Source organism: Budorcas taxicolor, chromosome 19 (assembly GCF_023091745.1).
Source record: "Budorcas taxicolor isolate Tak-1 chromosome 19, Takin1.1, whole genome shotgun sequence".
Taxonomy (NCBI): Eukaryota; Metazoa; Chordata; class Mammalia; order Artiodactyla; family Bovidae; genus Budorcas; species Budorcas taxicolor.
Window position 1 is genome coordinate 23220522 of NC_068928.1, and position 18741 is coordinate 23239262.

General features: G+C 51.7%; 1 protein-coding gene and 1 non-coding gene across 5 annotated transcripts in view; one reads left to right on the forward strand and one right to left on the reverse strand.

Moving 5' to 3' along the window:
* Positions 1 to 40: 40 nt before the first annotated feature.
* The window catches only part of SGSM2 (small G protein signaling modulator 2), a 37506-nt gene continuing 18805 nt past the window's right edge, over positions 41 to 18741 (forward strand). For all 4 annotated transcript variants that reach the window (XM_052657172.1, XM_052657173.1, XM_052657175.1 and 1 more), the window contains exons 1-2: positions 41 to 132; positions 5308 to 5383. In XM_052657172.1, coding sequence (XP_052513132.1) covers positions 76 to 132; positions 5308 to 5383 — 133 coding nt within the window. In that variant the 5' untranslated portion in view covers positions 41 to 75. The remainder of the gene's footprint in view (positions 133 to 5307; positions 5384 to 18741) is intronic.
* Positions 9957 to 10029, reverse strand: TRNAG-CCC (transfer RNA glycine (anticodon CCC)). The gene has a single exon. It is a non-coding gene; the product is annotated as a tRNA-Gly (tRNA).

The window sequence follows — 18741 nt, forward strand, 5'->3', positions numbered from 1 at the left end:
GGCGCGGAGGCGGCGAGGGCGCGTGGGGGGCATCAAGGGCCGCTGGGCACCTCCCCCCGGGTCAGCCGCCGCAAGATGGGCAGCGCGGAGGACGCGGTCAAAGAGAAACTGCTGTGGAACGTGAAAAAGGAGGTAAAGTCGGGGCACGGACCTCCGGGGGCTCGCGTCCCTGTCCTCACGGCCCACGGGACAGAAAGATCTGCGCCCATCCCAGGGCGCGGGCGCTCACGGGCCTCGGACGGGCCTGGACTGGCTGCGGTTCCCGCCCGACTCCCGGATCAGGGGGCAGCACCCCCTCGGCCCCAGGGGCTAGGCCGGCGCTTCAGGGTTTGTTTGCTCCGCGATCCCGCAGCTCCCCGCCCTGTGACAGCAGCAGCTCTGGGAGACCGAGGGGGAGGGGTGGCGGCGATTTCTGGAGAACGGAGCTGCCCATTCATTGCCCTCGCCGCCTGGAGAGGGGGCGGGGCCCGCGCTAAACCGGTGACTTGGGGGCTTAGCTCGGGTTTGCCCTCCACCCCATTCGGTTATCTTTCTGGGAACTGAGTCTCGGCTGCATGAGGGTTCGCCGCACACCACATCTTCTCACTCCACGCCCACCTCCATACCCAGAGGCCAGGGGGGCTTTTTGAGAATGGTTTTTCAGACTCAGATTTTTTTTTTTCCTCTTTTGAGGAGCCCCCCCGCCCATGTCACAAAGAGAAGTCCTTCCCTGTACGTACTAATGTCCTCTACTTTGTCCCTGCCCTAAAACCCATTTTCATTCATGGGCGGGGAGGGGGAAGGGGAGGTGCCCGTGTGAATGACTCACCCACATAGGCAAGCTGGAGCGCTCCAAACCCACAGAGTGGATTAGAATGGTTGCAGCCTCTGAATGGAGCCCTGGACTCTTCTCATCTGCCTCTGTCGGCCAGATGTGTCAACTCCATGAGGGCAGGAAACCTGTTTTATCCAGAACTCTATATCCATGCCTGACACACAGTAGGCACTCAGTGGTGTTGTTCAGTTGCTCAGTTGTGTCAGACTCTTTGCGGCCCCATGGACTGCAGCGCTCTAGGTTTCCCTGGCCTTCACTATCTCCCGGAGTTTGCACAAACTCACGGTCCATTGAGTCGATGATGCCAACCAAAAACCAACTCATCCTCTGTCGCCCCTTCTCCTGCCCTCAATCTTTCCCAGCATCAGAGTCTTTTCCAATGCACTGGCTCTCCACATCAGGTGACCAAAGTATTGAAGCTTCAGCTTCATCAGCAGTCCTTCCAATGAATATTCAGGATTGATTTCCTTTCGGATTGACTGGTTTGATCTCAGTGATCATTGGCACTCAATAAATGTTTGGTAAATAAGGCCTATTGAGACTACAAAGCCTGATGGTAATGCAAAAACTTTGAAATAGTCTGGACCTAGCTCTTTGTGATCTTGAATAAGTTACTTAACCTTTCTGAGTCTCAATTTCTACATCTCTAAAATAGGGATATGATATTTAGCTGATATAGAAAAATTTACCATATTGGCTCCTTTCCCCTTTCCTAGAGGTTGCATATTAAACAGCAGAGACAGTACTTTACTGACAAAAGTCTGTATAGTCGAAGCTATGTTTTTTCCAGTAGTCATGTATGGATGTGAGAGTTGAACTGTAAAGAAAGCCAAGCACCGAAGAATTGATGCTTTTGAACTGTAGTGTTGGAGAAGACTCTTGAGAGTCCCTTGGACTGCAAGGAGATTAAAGCATACAATTCTAAAGGAAATCAGTCCTGAATAGTCATTGGAAGGACTGATGCTGAAGCTGAAACTCCAATACTCTGGCCACCTGATGCAAAGAACTGACTCATTTGAAAAGACCCTGATGCTGGGAAAGATTGAGGGCAGGAGGAGAAGAGGATGACAGAGGATGAGATGGTTGGATGGCATCACTGACTCAATGGACATGAGTTTGAGCAAGCTCTGGGAGTTGCTGATGGACAGGGAGGCCTGGTGTGCTGCAGTCCATGGAGGGGCGAAGAGACACAACTGAGCGACTGAACTGAGAGGTTTCAGGACTGGAGAAGGCTCAGGGTTCTTATAGAATTCTGGAAGGCTCATAATTAAGGCTCTGCATTAATTATAGCCTGGCTATTGTGCCCTAAATTTGTTTCCTTACTTCCTATTGGCAAAGAGGCAGTTGAAGCCATCACCTTTCCAACTGTGTTTGAGAAGCTCCATTGTACTTTTGCTGTGAAGTGGCCAAGAGTTTTTTTAAGTCCAGGAGTATATCAAATTAACATTTAAGCCCCAACTCTTGTCTCCCCAAGGAAAAAAAAAAATCTTAAATCCCAGTGATTATCCTCAGGAAACAGTGTAGTGACAGAGACTTATATGAACAGTGTAAACAAGAATAAAAATGTAGCTGTAGCCAAACTATGGGTGCGTGTGCTAGGATTGTTGGTGCATTCCAAATTTGAGGTTAGTCAGGGATGATAGGAAAGATTTCAGGGAAGGCAGTATTTAGAAGGGCTGTCTGTACTGCTCTGAGAATGATTCTTAGACAGATGTGAGAAATGTCCAGGATATGCCACAGCTCTGTATATGACCAGAGGTTGACCCACTCTGAACTCTTGGTTCCGTTGACCTTCAGGGCTTGATTTTGAGAGAAACATATCCTTTCTTATCCTACATATAGAGACAGTGGGGGCGATTGTTGACTGACTAAGCTGGCTTTTCACAAAGGACCTGTAGTCCTTTTTTTTTTTTTCTGGTCCTCACTGCATGACTTGCAGGATCTTAGCTCCCTGACAGGGGTTTGAACCTAGGCTCCGGGCGTGAAAGCACTAAGTCCTAACCACTGAACCACCAGGGAATTCCCAGGGCATAAATATGTGTGTGTGTGTTAGTCACTCAGTCGTGCCCGACTCTTTGCAACCCCGTGGACTGTAACCTGCCAGACACCTCTGTCCATGGGATTTTCCAGGCAAGGATACTGAAGTGGGTTGCCATTTCCTTCTCCAGGGGATCTTCCCAACCCAGGGATTGAACTTGGGTCTCCTGCATTGCAGGCAGATTCTTTACTGTCTGAGCCACTAAAGGCATCTATAGGTCCTCCTAATCCAAAAATCTGCCCCAGCAGCCTGCCTTAGTTGTCTACTGGTCTTTGAGCTGTGACGTGATGCTCTGTTTAATGCAAACACCCCTTGGGAAGTAATCTAGGAAGCTTTTAATAGCTTAGAGTGCAGGATCGGTCAGATCCTCCTTTACCTAAACCACTAACCATTAGCACTTTGCAGTAAGGAGGAGACCCCTGGTCCTTCCTCCATCCTCCCCAGACTTTAGAAGCTCTACCACCTTACAAACAGAAGTGAGGGCCTGGAGAGCAAGGGCAGCATCAGGACGCTGGACACAGGACACTGTCCAAAGAGTGGCAAGACTCGCTCTGACCAGAGCTCACTAAATCAGTAAGATTTAAAACAGGGATTGAAGTAATCCATCCCTCTAATCTTCAGTATTAGTATTTGTCTCTTGGCAGGTTCCCCCAGGGGCTTCCCTAATGGCTCAGATGGTAAAAAATCTGCCTGCAATTCAGGAGACTCAGGTTCAACCCCTGGATGGGGAAGATCCCCTGGAGAAGGAAATGGCAACCACTCCAGTATTCTTCCCTGGAGAATGCTATGGACAGAGGAGTCTGGTGGACTGCAGTCCATGGGGTCGCAAAGAATCCAACACAACTGAGCAACTAACAAACACACACACACACATACACACACACACACGTTCCCCCAGGGCATCAGAAGTGCTTGGCTTCAGTGTTGGGAATGAACTAGAACCTCTTATACTGCTGAGGGGAATGTAAATTGGCAAAATCTCATAATGCCAAATACCCTCATCAGAAATTCCTTGCTGAAAAATATAAATCCAAAGAAATGAGCCCCCATGTTCACTCAAAGACACATCTAGAGTGTTCAAAGCAGCACTGTCCATAACAGCCCCAAATTGGAAGCTACCCAAATGCCAGTCAGCTGTGGGTTGTTCACACAATGGAGAATGAAAGGTGTACATCCACACACAACATGAACAAATCTCACAGTCACACAAACTACACACTGAGCAATTCCCTCTATGAAAAGCACAGAATCCCACACATGCGCTCTATGCTGTTAGAAGTCAGGATAGTGGGTACCTTGCAAAGGAGTAGTGACTAGAAGGAATCATGGCAGAGTCGGGGGCTACTTTAGGGTGCTGTTTCTTGAGCTGATGCTGCTTTCACAGGTGTGTTCAGTTTGTAAAAATTCTTCAAGCTGTGTAATTACGATATATTTGTTCTTGTTCAGTCGCTCAGTAGTGTCGGACTCTGTACAACCCCCTGGACTATAGCATGCCAGGCTCCTCCGTCTTCCACTGTCTCCCAGAGTTTGCTCAAATTCTTGTCCACTGGGTCGGTGATGCTATCTAACCAACTTACCCTCTGCTGCCCCCTTCTCTTCTTGCCTTCAACCTTTTCCAGCATCGGGGTCTTTTCCAGTGAGTCAACTCTTAGAATCAGGTGGAGCTTCAGCAATGGTCCTTCCAGTGAATATATACCCTTTTCTATATGTTTATTGTACATGAATTTAAAAGGTTTTTACAGTGTTTTCTAAAGAAAGCTGTGACTGCTTACCTTACAAGATATTCTGAAGCTTTTACATTCAGGTAGGAACCCGAACATAGGGTTTTACCTAGACAGAGAGAACCCTGGGCTTCTCAGCATGTGGGGAGTGTCCCTGAGACCTGGATGGACTTACCCTCCCCTTGGAGAAGGGAGAAAAGGAGGGTCAGGCGTCTTCCTGCGGCCTGTACTGAGACAATCTGTCCCTGAAGGACAAGCCTTCTGCAGCCAAGTACAGATGTGCAAATAGCATCCCATCCCTGTTCTTACAGCAGGGTCCTTCCTCCTGGGTTGGAATATCTGAACTGATTGATTAGTGGGTTTATAGCACCTTTTTTGGCTTCCCTGATGGCTCAGTTGGTAAAGAATCTGCCTGCAATGCAGGAGACCTGGATTTGATCCCTGGGTTGGGAAGATCCCCTGGAGAAGGAAATGGCTGCCCACTTCAGTATTCCAGCCTGGGAAATCCCATGGACAGAAGAGCCTGGCAGGCTGCCTTTTTCTGGTTGCATTTCCAAGACATTTGGCAATGTCTGTATTGAAGAAACTTTCCTTCCCCAGCCCCCCCATTCCTATCCTCTACTCTGCAAGTGGCTGAACTCAGACCAGGCGGGCAAGCCAAGCTATTTACTTGCTCACAGGCCTTTGATCAATCAATGAATCAATCAATAACGGTGCCGCCCATTTATTCACAGGTGAAGCAAATCATGGAGGAGGCTGTCACCAGGAAGTTTGTGCATGAAGATAGCAGCCACATCCTTGCTCTGTGTGGTGAGTGAGTGACTGGAGGGTAATGAGAAAGGGGTTTAAAAACTGAGGATACTGCCCTGGGGCCACAGGAAGAGTCCTCAGGGTCAGTAGTTTTCAAATCGGGTTGTAAGTCAGAATCAACTCAGAAGCTTATGAAATCTTGTTGGGTCCCATCCCAGACCTACTGAATTAGGATCTCCAGGGCCCAAGAATCTGTGTTATATGTCTAGTCCCTAAAGACAAAAGTGCTCAAATTTTAGCATCATAGTCACCTGCTGTTGTTGTGTTTAGTGGCTAAATCATGTCCCACTCTTTGTGACCCCATGGACTGTAGCCCACCAGACTCCTCTCTCCATGGGATTCTCCAGGCAGGAACATTGGAGTGGGTTGCCATGCCCTCCCACTCTGGTACTCCTGCCTGGAAAATTCCATGGGCGGAGGAGCCTGATAGGCCACAGTCCATGGGGTCATGAAGAGTCTGACACGACAGAGCGACTTCACTTTCACTTTTCACTTTCATGCACTGGAGAAAGAAATGGCAACCCACTCTGGTGTTCTTGCCTGGAAAATCCCAGGGATGGTGGAGCCTGATGGGCTGCTGTCTGTGGGGTTGCACAGAGTCGGACATGACTGAAGCGACTTAGCAGCAGCAGCAGCAGCCATGCCCTCCTTCAGGGGATCTTCCCAACCCAGGGATTGAACTCATGTCTCCTGTGTCTCCTGCAGTGGCAGGCGGATTCTTTACCGCTGAGCCGCTTGGGAAGCCTCGAGTCACCTGTTGGGCTTGTTAAAACAGGTTCCTGGGTCCCAGCCCTGGAGTTTCTGATTCTAGTATCTCTGAGGTGAACCCAGGAATTTGCATTTCTAACCAGTTCACAGGAGATGCTGGTGCTGCTAGTCCAGAGACCACACTTTAAGAACCACCAGCCTCAGTAGTTGGGTTGGGGAACCACAGTGCTGGTTTATCCTTGCATTAACTTTGGGAATGGGCCTGTGCCTTTGGATGCTTTCTGTACTACATCTGTTTTCTAATCAATCCCACCTGCACTGCTTCAACATTCCCAACTCTCCAGACACTCAATTGCGTGCAAATCCACAGGAGGATCGAGGAAGTCTAGCCAAGACTTCCCCGCTCAGAGAAGAGAAAGTCTGTAATAAACCACCGCTTCCTGCTCAGCGTGAACATTTCTGCCTTTGTAGGAGCAAGACTGTCTCTGCACACAACTGAGTTTTCTTTGATTTCCAGGAATTTGACTTTCCATTTGCCATCTTTTGCAAAAGTATCTATTTATGTATTTTTGGCTCTGCTGGGTCTTCGTAGCTGCACGGGCTCCTCTGTAGTTGCGGTGTGTGGGCCTCTCATTGCGGTGACTTCTCTTGCTGGGGCGCACAGGCTCTAGGGCACGCGGGCTTCAGCAGTTGCAGCGCCTGGGCTCCAGAGCACGTAGTTGGGGTGCATGGGCTTAGTTGCTCTGCGCCGTTTGCCATCTGTGTGTTGTTTTCCTTGGCCTCTGAGGTTGGTGTCTGGTGTTCATGAAAGGGAGGTTGTGCATTTCTGAGGGGAAGGAATGAAAGGAGCAGATCAAGAGAGGGACACTTCTCATAGTAGCATGGTGAGGCCGATAGAGCCGCCCTTCCCATCCGTCCAGCAGCAGACACTGAAGGTCCCCCAGGTTCCAGACGCTTCCTCTACGAAGGCAGGGAAACAGCAGTGACAAGGTGAACTGTCTCTCTGTCCCCAGGGGATTACACTCTGTGGGCAGACAGAGAGAAAACAAAAGCACACAGGAATATATCCTGGAGTAACAGGTGTGGTAACAGCTATGAAAAAAAAAAGTAAAAAAAAGCAGAGAAATGTGGGAGGCGACTGGGGAGAGGCGGCCTGTGAGCAGAGCCCGAGCAACAGGCTGAGGGTTCAGGCAAACCCTGGTGCTCTTCTTCTCGAGTTGTCCTGGACACGTTCCTTGACTCCTGGCACCCTCAGTGTGCTCCTCTGAAAACAGGGAGGTGATTCCCACCTCAAGGAATTTTCCTTGGGATTGAGGTGATGCATGTGAACATTCCTACCTTTGTAAGAGCTCAGGAAAACCTCCGTCTTTCCTCCTCTTCTGGGCATTAAGGCTGAAGCTAGGTTTGCAGGATTTGAGGTCCTACTATCTCCCTTTTGGGTAAGTTGATTCTTTGAGATGATATAGCTCTGGTCAGGTCCACAGGACCAATCCAATCCCACCTTTTCTCTGGCAGAAGCCCTGCTGGGGAAAAACCATGCTGGTCTCAAAATAAGTGACTTTAGAGAGTATTAGAACCCTACTCCCTTCTACCTATGCTGAGTCCCCCTGACATCAGCCACTGTCTGTCACTGTCACCAGAAGGGCTCTGCTGGAGGCCCAGTGGCACCATGGCAGTGGTGCTCAGCTTCATGCAGAGCACACACAGGAAACGCAGAACAATGAAACAGCGAAAACAGCTTGTGCATGGGCGCCGAAGGTGGGTGGCAGTGGGGGAACGGGGACGAGAGGCAGGCGGGAATCTGTGGGCATCCCACCATCAGGTCCATTAGGGTGAGAAGAAACTGCCTGCTCTCCTCTGATCAGTCCAGGGGTCCCGGGGAAACAGCGGGGCTTTCACTTCAGCCTCTTGCCTTGAAGCCCATGCCTCCTTCCAGCAGGCAGAGATACCACCTTCAAAATGAACGATTCTTGTGCTTTCAGTCAGTTTCGGTCACTGAAATAGATCAGTTCAGTTCAGTTCAGTCGCTCAGTCGTGTCCGACTCTTTGCGACCCCATAAATTGCAGCACGCCAGGCCTCCCTGTCCATCACCATCTCCCGGAGTTCACTCAGACTCACGTCCATCGAGTCCGTGATGCCATCCAGCCAATCAAGAGTCTATGAAATTGACCCAAGTCTCCAGGGTTCTAAAACCAGCCCCAAAGCAAGACGAGCCCGGTTTGGCTGGATTTCAGGAGGTAACTTAGGTCAAAGTGCAAACTGAAATGCCCACAGGGTCAGATGACAAAGTCTGGATGTGGGACAGCAGGCAGTGGTCAGGAGTGGGTACAGCCCTGGCCAGGTTTGAAGGGGGCAGCCACCACTCAGTTTCTGCAGGAATGCTGGTCCAGGGCTTGCCACGGCCTTTGTTTTATTTTAAGAGAAGCCAGCAGTCTGGGTTTCTGTATGAAATGTCCCAGTTTTTAAATGCTGATAACTAACTCCCATTAAAAAAAATTGTGTGGGCTCAACAAGAGGCATCTGCAAGCCTCTGCCAGTTTGCTGCCTCTGCCTTGGGCTCAGTGCACAGTCACTAAAGTGAACGCCAGCAGGAGGGGCTGCCAGCAGAATAAAGCTAAGTTGAGCCGGGCATCTGAGACCCATGGGAAGAGGAATCCTTACACTGTACTAATGGTGGTGTTCAGTGGTGAGGTGGATCCCAGCTTGAGCTCAAAGTAAGGTTGGTTTAAAGCAGTGATTATCAGCCCTTTCTCCTGCCTGCATCACATGGTGGAATCATAACCAGGGATTCCTGGGGGTGTTGGGGGGGCAGGCAGGAAGAATAGACATGTACTGATAGAAAACTCCAGTCTTCTGGCTTTTTGGAGATTCTGATATGCCAGGCTCCTTCACCCACTGGGAAAACGTTCAGAAGTGCATTTTTAGTTGGAAGTAGATCCAGTCTTCCCCTGGGTCTTGTTTTAAAAATCTTTTGACCATTCTACATGGCATGTGGGATCCTAGTTCCCCTACCAGGGATGGAACCCACGCCCTCTGCATTGGCAGCACAGAGCCTTAACCGCTGGACCACCAGGGAAGTCCCCTGCCCTGGGTCTTACAGTGGTCCTAGCCATATCCAGAAGTCAGCTTTGTTCTGAGGGGAAATGGGAGTGCAGAGAAACGGAGTGGAGTGAAGGCTGTGGAGACTGGATTAGCTATGCAGTGAATGACCCCTTTCCCTTGAGCTTTATAGAGGCCTGGGGTCCTGGGCCCCTCTGCCCTGCCCTGCCCCCTCTGTTCATGGCAGAGGATGGCTAGGGGGTGTCTGACTGAAGAGGGAAGAGCCTGAGCTAGAAGAGCTTCCCTAAGATTCCTTAGAATATAGACATTTGAACCAGAAACATCACCTTCTGGAGAGCCTTAGAAATGGAACTGAAAAATCCCTGGGTCAACACCTAGCCCCGGTGTTCCTGTTCCTCAAGGGGAGGAGGGAGACTCGGGGCCTGGCAAGGAGCACGCTTTTGTTGTGTGTTTGCTGGGCTTGTTTCTAAACCTGTCTGACTGCAAGCTTGTTTCTAAACCTGCAGGTGGTAACCTTGTGAGCAGGCCCGGCTGGCACACCCGGGCGGCAGGATGGGATCTCTGTGTGCTGCTCTCTTACCAAGGAGAGTGGCTGCAGTGCTACCCTGAGATGCCCCCTCCCAGCCCCCCAGACCTGGTAACTGCCCCCGCCAGAGAACAGACCCAAACCCCACTGTGGAAGATGGCTCTCTAATATCCCCTCTTCATCTTTTTTATTTAGTTTATGTATCTATTTTTTTATTTGGCTGCACTGAGTCTTTGTTGTGGCATGCTGGAGCTTTAGCTGTGGCATATGGGATCTAGCTCCCTGACCGGGGATCAAACCCAGGACCCCTGCATTGGGAGTGCAGAGTCTTAGCCACTGGACCACCAGGGAAGCCCCTCTCCCCTTTATCTTGAAAAGTCATGTCAAGTTTGCATTGTCCTCCCTAATATGGCCTTTGACACTTTTTGACTGTGGACCCTTACTGCTGAGTGAAATGAATGCTTCCTATTTTCACTCTGCTTCTTGAACCCGCAGGTGTAGGCCAGTATCTTCTGCCACCCCCTCCTCCAGAGGGCAAGGTTCTTTGTGGCAACTCAAGCTCAGGGTCAAACAGCAGATTGTCTGAACTCTGTTTGTAATATGCCTGCTCACTCTCTTCCCATGGAGGGGTCTGGGGTAATTTAGGGCTCCACCGAGGAGCACTGGGCCTCCCCTCAGTTCCCAGCTTAGGCCTGGGAGTGTCTGCCTCCCCAGTGTCTCTGCTCCATTCCCATTGAGCACTGAGGCTGGATTTTTAACCACCGGTGGGTAGAAGGGCCTTAGGAGGCCCACGGAGAGGTTCCAGGCCTGGCCAAGCAGGTTCTTCGATATAAATATCCTCGGGCATTGGGGGTGGACCCAGGCCAGAGGGGGCCAGCCCTGCCATCAGTCCCCAGGCTCCCTGCCCTCCGCCTGGCAATCGGTCCACCTGAGGTTACTTTGGGCTGAGGATGAGCTGTAATGGGAGATGGGGCTGGAGTCTCTGGAGCTGGGAACCGCACCAGGGCTTTATTAACCAGCTCCCTGTTGCTAAGCGGCTTTCATTAGCCGGGGAAGGTCCGCCGCAGCAGCCAGCTCCTCTAGGGAAAGGCGGGGAGATACTAATGAGCTGGAGAGAAGCAGGTGTGACGGAGGATGCGTCCCACCTGGGATGCTGCCACGTGTTCTGAGAGTCAGATACCAGGCAGTTTCCATTCTCTCTGTTCGGTGAAAGGGAGCCCTTCTCTCTGCTTCCTGCCCGCACTGAACAGCTCATTCTCAGCTTATCTGTCCCCCACTTTGCACCCAGAAGCGATTGGGTAGGCAGGAAGGCCCTCTGGGGGACTGGTTCACGCCCCTTGTCGGGGCGTGGCTGAGGGCAGGTGGCAGCTGTCTGCAGCCAAGACCCTAGCATCCGACAGACCTTACCTGGCTTCACAGACTGAATATGTCACCCAATATGTGACCATGCCCTCTTACTCAGCGACTCTGAACCTACACCATAAGGTTGTTGTGAGGGGTTAAAGGAGTGACGGGAGCCAAGCACACAGCATGGAGTATGCAGTAGGTGCTCAGTAAGTGTCATCACCACCAGCGACCTTCTGCTTTGTTCTTGAAAGTGATCTTATAACCTTCCCCATAAAGCCTCCTAGAACCCTCTCCCGGATTCTGTCTGGGAATCCATGTTTCTGGGAACCTGGAGAATCTGGACAACCAGAAATTTGAACTCTGGGAACCCAATCTAGGAATTTGAAGATATTAAGAAATTATTATTAATTCTGTAGGTGCAGTACAGGTATTAGGCACATGTTTTTAAAAGTCCTCTTTTAGAGATACATACTAAAATATTTGTGGCAAAAAATACATGATGTCTAAAATTGGTTTCCAAATAACCTAGGAATAAGGGGAAAGTGGTTGGAGGTGGTATAACTAAAATAAGATTGGTCAAGCCTTGCTTATGGTGTGTGATGGGTACATGGGGAGTCATTTTATCATCCTCTTTTGTATATGTTTGGAATTTTGCATAATGAAATGTTTTGTTTTGTGTTTTTTTAAAAAAAGGAAGCAGAGGAGAGGATGGATGGAAGAAGAGATAGAAATAGCAAGTGTATGTAACTTATTTTACAGGAAATATTTTTATTTCAACACATCTGTATTGAAGGCATCCTTAAATAGGATTATGGGCATATAAGCCTACAGAAGAGACAAGTATGCATATCTGTCCCACTCTCTGGGTGCTGGACCTGGATGTTGGATATAAGAGGGAGGGGTCTAAAGTCCTGCTCCCTCGTGGCTCAGCTGGTAAAGAAGCCACCTGCAATGTGGGAGACCTGGGTTCAATCCCTGGGTTGGAAAGATCCCTGGAGAAGGGAACAGCTACCCACGCCAGTATTCTGGCCTGGAGAATTCCAAGGGGGTTGCGAAGAGTCGGACACAGCTGAGCGACTTTCACTTCACAGCACTACATGCTAGTCACTGAGTTTTCATAACTGAATTTGCCTTGCAGACTGAAGACATTGTGTTCACTCAATACACAGAGATTGTCCTATTCCCAAACTGACCCAGGCTCTGTCCCCAAGTCCATGTACACACATCTGTGAGCGGTGGGGGCTTCACTGTCTAGCATCGGTACCCAGGGAGGGTGGGGAGAACAAGGGAAGGAGCAGATGTTTCTGAAGGGTCCTCCCTGATCCTGGACCCCCAGTTAGAATCAGGAAGGACCTGTTGTTGGCTGAAGCTGCTTCCTCCCTTTCCCATCCTTGGTCTTCTAAACCAGAGACAGGGTCTGGGCTGGGGGACATGGGTAGTTCTAGACAGCAAACACAAGAAGGGCACAAACCTTACCTTCTCTTGCCTTCAACAGCCCACACTAGACCAGCCATCATCTGGCTGCCCAGCGGTAGGATGGTCAGTCGGGCAGTGGCCTGTCATGGTGAAATTCCAAAAAGAGGAAAAAGGGTAGAAACCCAAGACACTGGACCCCTGCACCACCACAAGAGAGCTGCTATAGGGAAAGCCAGAGGCCTGAAACCTCAGCGCTGACCACAACTGCTGCAGCAGGCTCTGAAGGCTGGTTTCGTAAGAAAAACAAGGGCGTTTGCAGCCCCCCTGTCCCAACAGAAAAGTTCTCGGTGCTCTGTCTCCCCATCCGTCGGTGCCCATGGGAAATCCCTGACCTTGACAGAGCCACAGGCGCACCTGTCTGGAGGGAGGTGGGGACCGTGGCACAGTCCACCCTGTCCCACCTTCTCGGGCTGCCTACGGAGACCGCCCCAAGGAAGGGCACCCGGAGTCTCTCCCTGGAGATCAAGACCAAGCCCTTCCTCAGGGAGACAGCCCCAGATGACCTGTCACAGCAGTCACCACACCATCACGTTCTTGAGAGAGGTTACATAAAGGGGAGCAGCTAAATGGTTTAATACCTAAGTGGGGATACAGGGCCAAGGGAGGTGGTGGTTTATTGTTTTTAATTGAAGAAAATAGAGAATATTTCGGAGAAGGCAGTGGCACCCCACTCCAGTACTCTTGCCTGGAAAATCCCATGGACGGAGGAGCCTGGTAGGCTGCAGTCCATGGGGTCACTAAGAGTCGGACACGACTGAGCGACTTCACTTTCACTTTTCACTTTCATGCATTGGAGAAGGAAATGGCAACCCACTGCAGTGTTCTTGCCTGGAGAATCCCAAGGATGGCGGAGCCTGGTGGGCTGCTGTCTATGGGGTCACGCAGAGTTGTACACGACTGAAGCAACTTAGCAGCAGAGAATATTTATTTACAAATATGCATGCGTGTTCAGTCACATCTGACTCTTTGTGACCTCCATGCACTATAGCCTGCCAGTCTTCCCTGTCCATGGAACTTTGCAAGCAAGAATACTGGGAAGTGTTAGTCATTCAGTGGTGTCTGACTCTTTGCAACCCCATGGACTGTAGCCCGCCAGGCTCCTCTGTCCATGGAATTTTTCAGGCTCGAATACTGGAGTGGGTTGCCATTCCCTACTCCAGGGAATCTTCCTGACCCAGGGATTGAACCCTGGCATCTCCTGCATTGCAGGTGGATTCTTTGCCACTTCACCATCTGGGAATCCCTTATATACAAATGGAAAATATCTAATAGGGAAAAGTGAAAGATACAGGGAAGAGAAGGGACGTTTGCTGGATTGATGTCCTTGAGACAGTGGGTCCCTTGCCGAGCTGGGTGTGGCTGGCACTGGCCTGGCTCCCTGGGCAGCCAGTGTGAGCTCTGCACTTGGACTTTGCCCCGCATCCCCAGCGGGACCAGGAAGATGGGTATGTGCTGGATGAGCCTCATTTCCTTCACCTGTGTAATTCTGGAATCTCAGGGAAGGGCTGTCTCCTCCCAGTGAAAGTCTGGATGGGAGAGTTATTTCTTGTTTTAGGGCTTTGAACAAGGCTGCGTGCCAACCCCCCACCCCACCCCCAACACACAAAGCTGAAGCAAACAGCCAGCATCACCAGTGCAGGCAGAGGGAAAATGTACCCCCGTTACCATAGAAATGCTCATTCCGCGTGGAGGCAGCTGTTATAAATCCCTGGGTGGAAATAGCCGGCCAGGGAAGTGGGGAGGGGAAAGATGTGTGATGCCCGGCCTCACCTCTTTGCTCCGCCCCCTTTATCCACTGTGTGAAAGGAGGCCACCCATCCTACCCCGGCTTCTATCTCCAGGTGGGTTGCTCCTCTCCTGGAAATCTTGGTTCTCCCCTCCCAGACTTTTGAAAATTCTGCTCTGAGTCAAGTCCCCCAAAACTCCAGGCCCCAAACCAGCCACCTGTTTAACCGTCCTCACTCGGAGGCTGAACTCGCCCGATGCACAGATGGCAGCTGGCGGAGGTGGGGGCCGGGGCACTGAACACACCTGCTCCTCCCATTACCCACCCCTCCCGCCTTGGAGCCTCGGTTGCAGCCTCCACGCCAGGCTGTGCTGACTCCGGTCGCCGTGTCCTCCACCTCAGCCAACTAGCGTCACCCTTGGAAGGCCTTGGGCCCCCCTGTAACTGTACTGGGCTTGTCCAGGCCCCTTGGCTGCTGAACGCAGTTTAGTTGTGGATGTGCGTGTGAGAGCTGGGGCTGCTTCTGAGGACCCAGGGCTGATTGAGAACCCTTGTCAGTGCCCACTGCTGCGTTTCCTGGGCAGCCATGGCTTTAGTCCATTCTTTTTTTGGGGCTGTGTTTCGTGGCATGTGGGATCTTAGTTCTCAACCAGGAACTGAACCCACACCCACTGCAATGCAAGCGCAGAGTCTTAACCCCTGGACCACCAGAGAAGCCCCACTCGCTTTAATCCATTCTTGTGGGCTCCTGAGACACCAGAGCTGCTCTCAGCCCACAGAATCATTTCTCGGTCTCTGCGCAGCTCAGATCACCAGTGACTGCCCTAAGCAGAGCTCTGGTGCTCCTCCTGTAAGAGGAGGGAACCAAACTAACCTGCAGACCCTACTTGCTGAGAGCTGGTGAAGGGTGGGGTGCCCATGGACAGATCCGAGCCTTTCTGAGTTGCGTGACAATTCACCTCCAGGATGGAGAGAATCTCTGGCATCTTGTCATGATGCAATTATTATTATTGTTTTGAATCAGTAACCTGGCTCAAAAATCAAGACTATCTTGCTTCTTGTGCCTCCTTCCAGAGTTTTTTATCCTAATCTTAAAAACGTTGTGTTTTTTGTTTACCCCACCCTTTTTGTCATCCAGAGGTCTCTTTTGAAGACTTTTCTGTTCTTAGCTCCTAGAGAGCATCCTCACTCTTTTTCAGAGTGGCATTGTAATTACACCGTATGAATGTGTCGTGCATGTGTGCGTGCGAAGTTGCTTCAGGGCACCCTCTGTGTTCTGTCATCCTGGCTCACTGACAGCAGTTCCCTGAGCCTTGCAGTCAGTGGAGCAGGATGACGGAGTAGAGAGGGTGCCCTGGGCCCCTCTGGTACTGCAGCTCCAAAGGCCACCATAGGTGGGGAGTGAGAGGATCCAGCTTGTTGAGTCATGTCTGTTAGTCTGCTTCAGTTCACTCACCCAAATGCTTCCATCCCAACCAGTCACCAAAAACAGTAACAGTGTCGATTTGTTCTTAATCAGTCTGTGTTTTTCTTACATGAAATGAGCCGAATGACTTATCAGGGTGGTGTTTCCCATCTTTGGGGGCATCTGGAGTGGCTGTGGGTGGTACTAGGAACCCTGGTATCTGAAGCCTTCATGTCACTGCTGGGGGACCAGGGCCAGGACAGCTCTGTCAGAAGGGGGACGGTTTCGGCTGACTTGGTGATTTGGCTGTGATGGGTGTCTCCTTGCCAGGGCCCTCTCCTGCAGAGGCTTCTGTGTGGCCTTTACCCTGGGGAGGGGAGCTTAATGGTCTGTGAGAGGCCCTCCTGGGGAGTGTGGACAGCTGGAGAGTTGGACATTATTGCTGGTGGCTCTGCAGCGGCAGCTCTGAGTGTGGGTTCACTGTACACGGGGAGGGACCAGACAGGTCTTTGTGCATCTCTGTGAGTGTCGATCAGTGGATATGTCTGTGGTTCTGCTCAACCTGGAAGTCTTAGAGAGGGGTTTTAAAATTTTCTGGGATCAGAGACCCCTTTTAGAAACCAAAACTCAAGGATTCTTTATCCAGAAAAGAACCACCCACCTATGCATGTGGGAGCAGGCTGATGATTCTGTGTACAAAGTTAGGAGCTCTCTGGAAAGTCCAGAAGCCCATCCACAGACCCTCTCAGGAGAGTAATTCTCAATTATTATAAGTGTTATGATCTTATTTTGCCTACGCACTGCACACGATAACATCTTTCATTGCATGCACTTCTCTGCGAGGTTCAGCCCTTTGGGAATGGGGGAGGCATAGTGTGGTCTAACAAGTCCTGACTCAGGAGCCTGGGGAGTCAGAGTAGGAACACCTGGCAGAGGGTGTTACTTTGGCAGAGGGTTGATTACTTTGCTTGGAAGGTAGAGAGGCGAGAGAGATTTCTCTTGCTGCAAACATTGCCTGGCACCTTGCCCGGGTTTCACAGGAGGCACTTCAGGGCCACAGGGTGAGCGGGGGCACCGGATGTGCTCTTCTTCTCTCAGCGTTCCCTACTCACGGTGATTATGGAGGCATGCCTCCGCCCACCCCCAGAGAACTGTGTGCCCAGAGGCTGCCTGGCAGGCTGGGTGAGGCTAGGCCACTGCTTGGATCCCCAGCTCCCCAGCCTGGCTTCACGCGTGCCACTTGACGGTCGCCTGGGGAAGGTAGGAAGGCTAATGACTCATTACCCCGGCAATTAGTCACGTCACTGAGGAGCTTGGTCCCCTGCAGGACTGGTGCCGCCTGCTGCCACTCTGGTTCCTGTTCCTCTCTGCTTTTCTCCTGCTCTGAACGGGCACTGCCACCCCGGGAAACAGTCACCACCTTCCTCCAGGTGTGGGCGTGTAGCTGCAGCAGGACCAAGAGCCTAGGACTAAAGGGCCACTCGTCTGTGCTCCCTGCCCCAGGGCTACGTAGGACCTCCAGGGACCTACCACAGAGCGGGGCATGGGGTATGTAGGCCTCATACACACATGACACCTGTAGATACTCCTGTCTTGCGTACACACGTGCTCAGACATGTATGAATGTGGCAGGAGGGAAAGGCTGCGTCTCCCAGGCCTGAACTCCCAGGAGAGGGCAGGGGCGCTAACTTCCCCTCCCCTGGGACCACTCTCATTGAGTGGGCCGGCTTCCAGGTTGGCCCGAGGGGCTCTCTAAACTTCTCAACCTCAGTGCAAGAGACAGCCAGAACTTACAGGACAGCAGTGACCAGAACAGTGGAGGCAGAGATTAGGTGACAGCCGCTGCTTTCCAGTGGTTATTTCCAAAGTGCAGGTTTGTTTCTTGTCTTTTTAAGATAGTTTTGTTTGTTTGTTTTTGGCTGTGCTGGGTCTTCGTTGCCGCACGGGCTTCTGTCTGGTTGAGGTGAACAGGGGCTACTCTCTCGTGGTGTGTGGGCTTCTCACTGCGGTGGCTCCTCTTGTTTCGGAGCACGGGCTTAGGGCCTGTTGGCTTCAGTAGCTGCAGCGCGTGAGCTCAGTAGCTGCAGCTCCCAGGCTCTACAACACAAGCTCAGTAGTTGTGGCTCACGGGCTTAGTTGCTCCGAGGCATGTGGGATCTTCCCGAATCCCGAATTGAACCCACCTGTGGGTCCTGCACTGGCGGGCAGATTCTTTACCGCTAGCACCACCTGGGAAGCCCACCTCCAGCCCAGTCCCTGTGAAAGGAGAACACGTGAGGCAAGAGGAGACCTCCTCCCACCTGTGAGCCCCCACCCCCAACACACCTGGAGGAGGTGAAGGGGGCTCAGCCCATGTTGGGGGCCCTGGCTCCTCCTCCCATCTCTGCCACTTTGTGATGCGAATCAGCCTTCTTCCCCTTTCAGGGCCTTTCCTTCCTCAGCTGTAAAACAATCAGCTTGGCCTCAGTCATGGCCAAGCCCCTTCCTCCCCCATACCGCCACACTAGTTTCTTCTTAGCATCTGTCTGTGCCCAGGGCAGCTCCCCACCCTCCCCCACCACGCCCTTCTTTGCTTCCTGTGGAGCTTGTCTGCTGTGAGCAGCATCCAGACGGAGAGAGTAGGCCTAGCCCCTAAAAATATGAATGAATGAAGGGAAGCCCTCCCTGCATGGAAAGGAGAAATCTCTCACTCCTGCAGGGCTCCTCAATAATTCAGGGCCGCCGTCAGGTCTGATCTCTGCAGTGGCTTCATCAATATTTCAGCTCCTTCTCCAGAGCCTCATTCCTTAGCAACCACATCGTTGGTGCTCTCCAGGAGGGCTGCCGGGCTGTGTGCTCCCCTCGTCCCTTGTCCTGGGGTTGCTGTCCACACTTGCCCTCGTGGGCAGGGGTGGAGTCACCCATGCCAACCCGCCCTGGCAGCTTTGTCCTCAGAGCCTCAGGACGATGCCACATACAGGAGGCATGACACACCAGGCCAAGTGGCGGGAGGGGACAGGGATGGAATGGCACGTCAAAGCCCCCAGGGGTCCACCCTGGGCGGGCAGGAGCAGGGGTGAGGGCGGGAGCCCTTTGGTAGGAGGTCGGGGTGTATCTCCGTGGCCCCCCT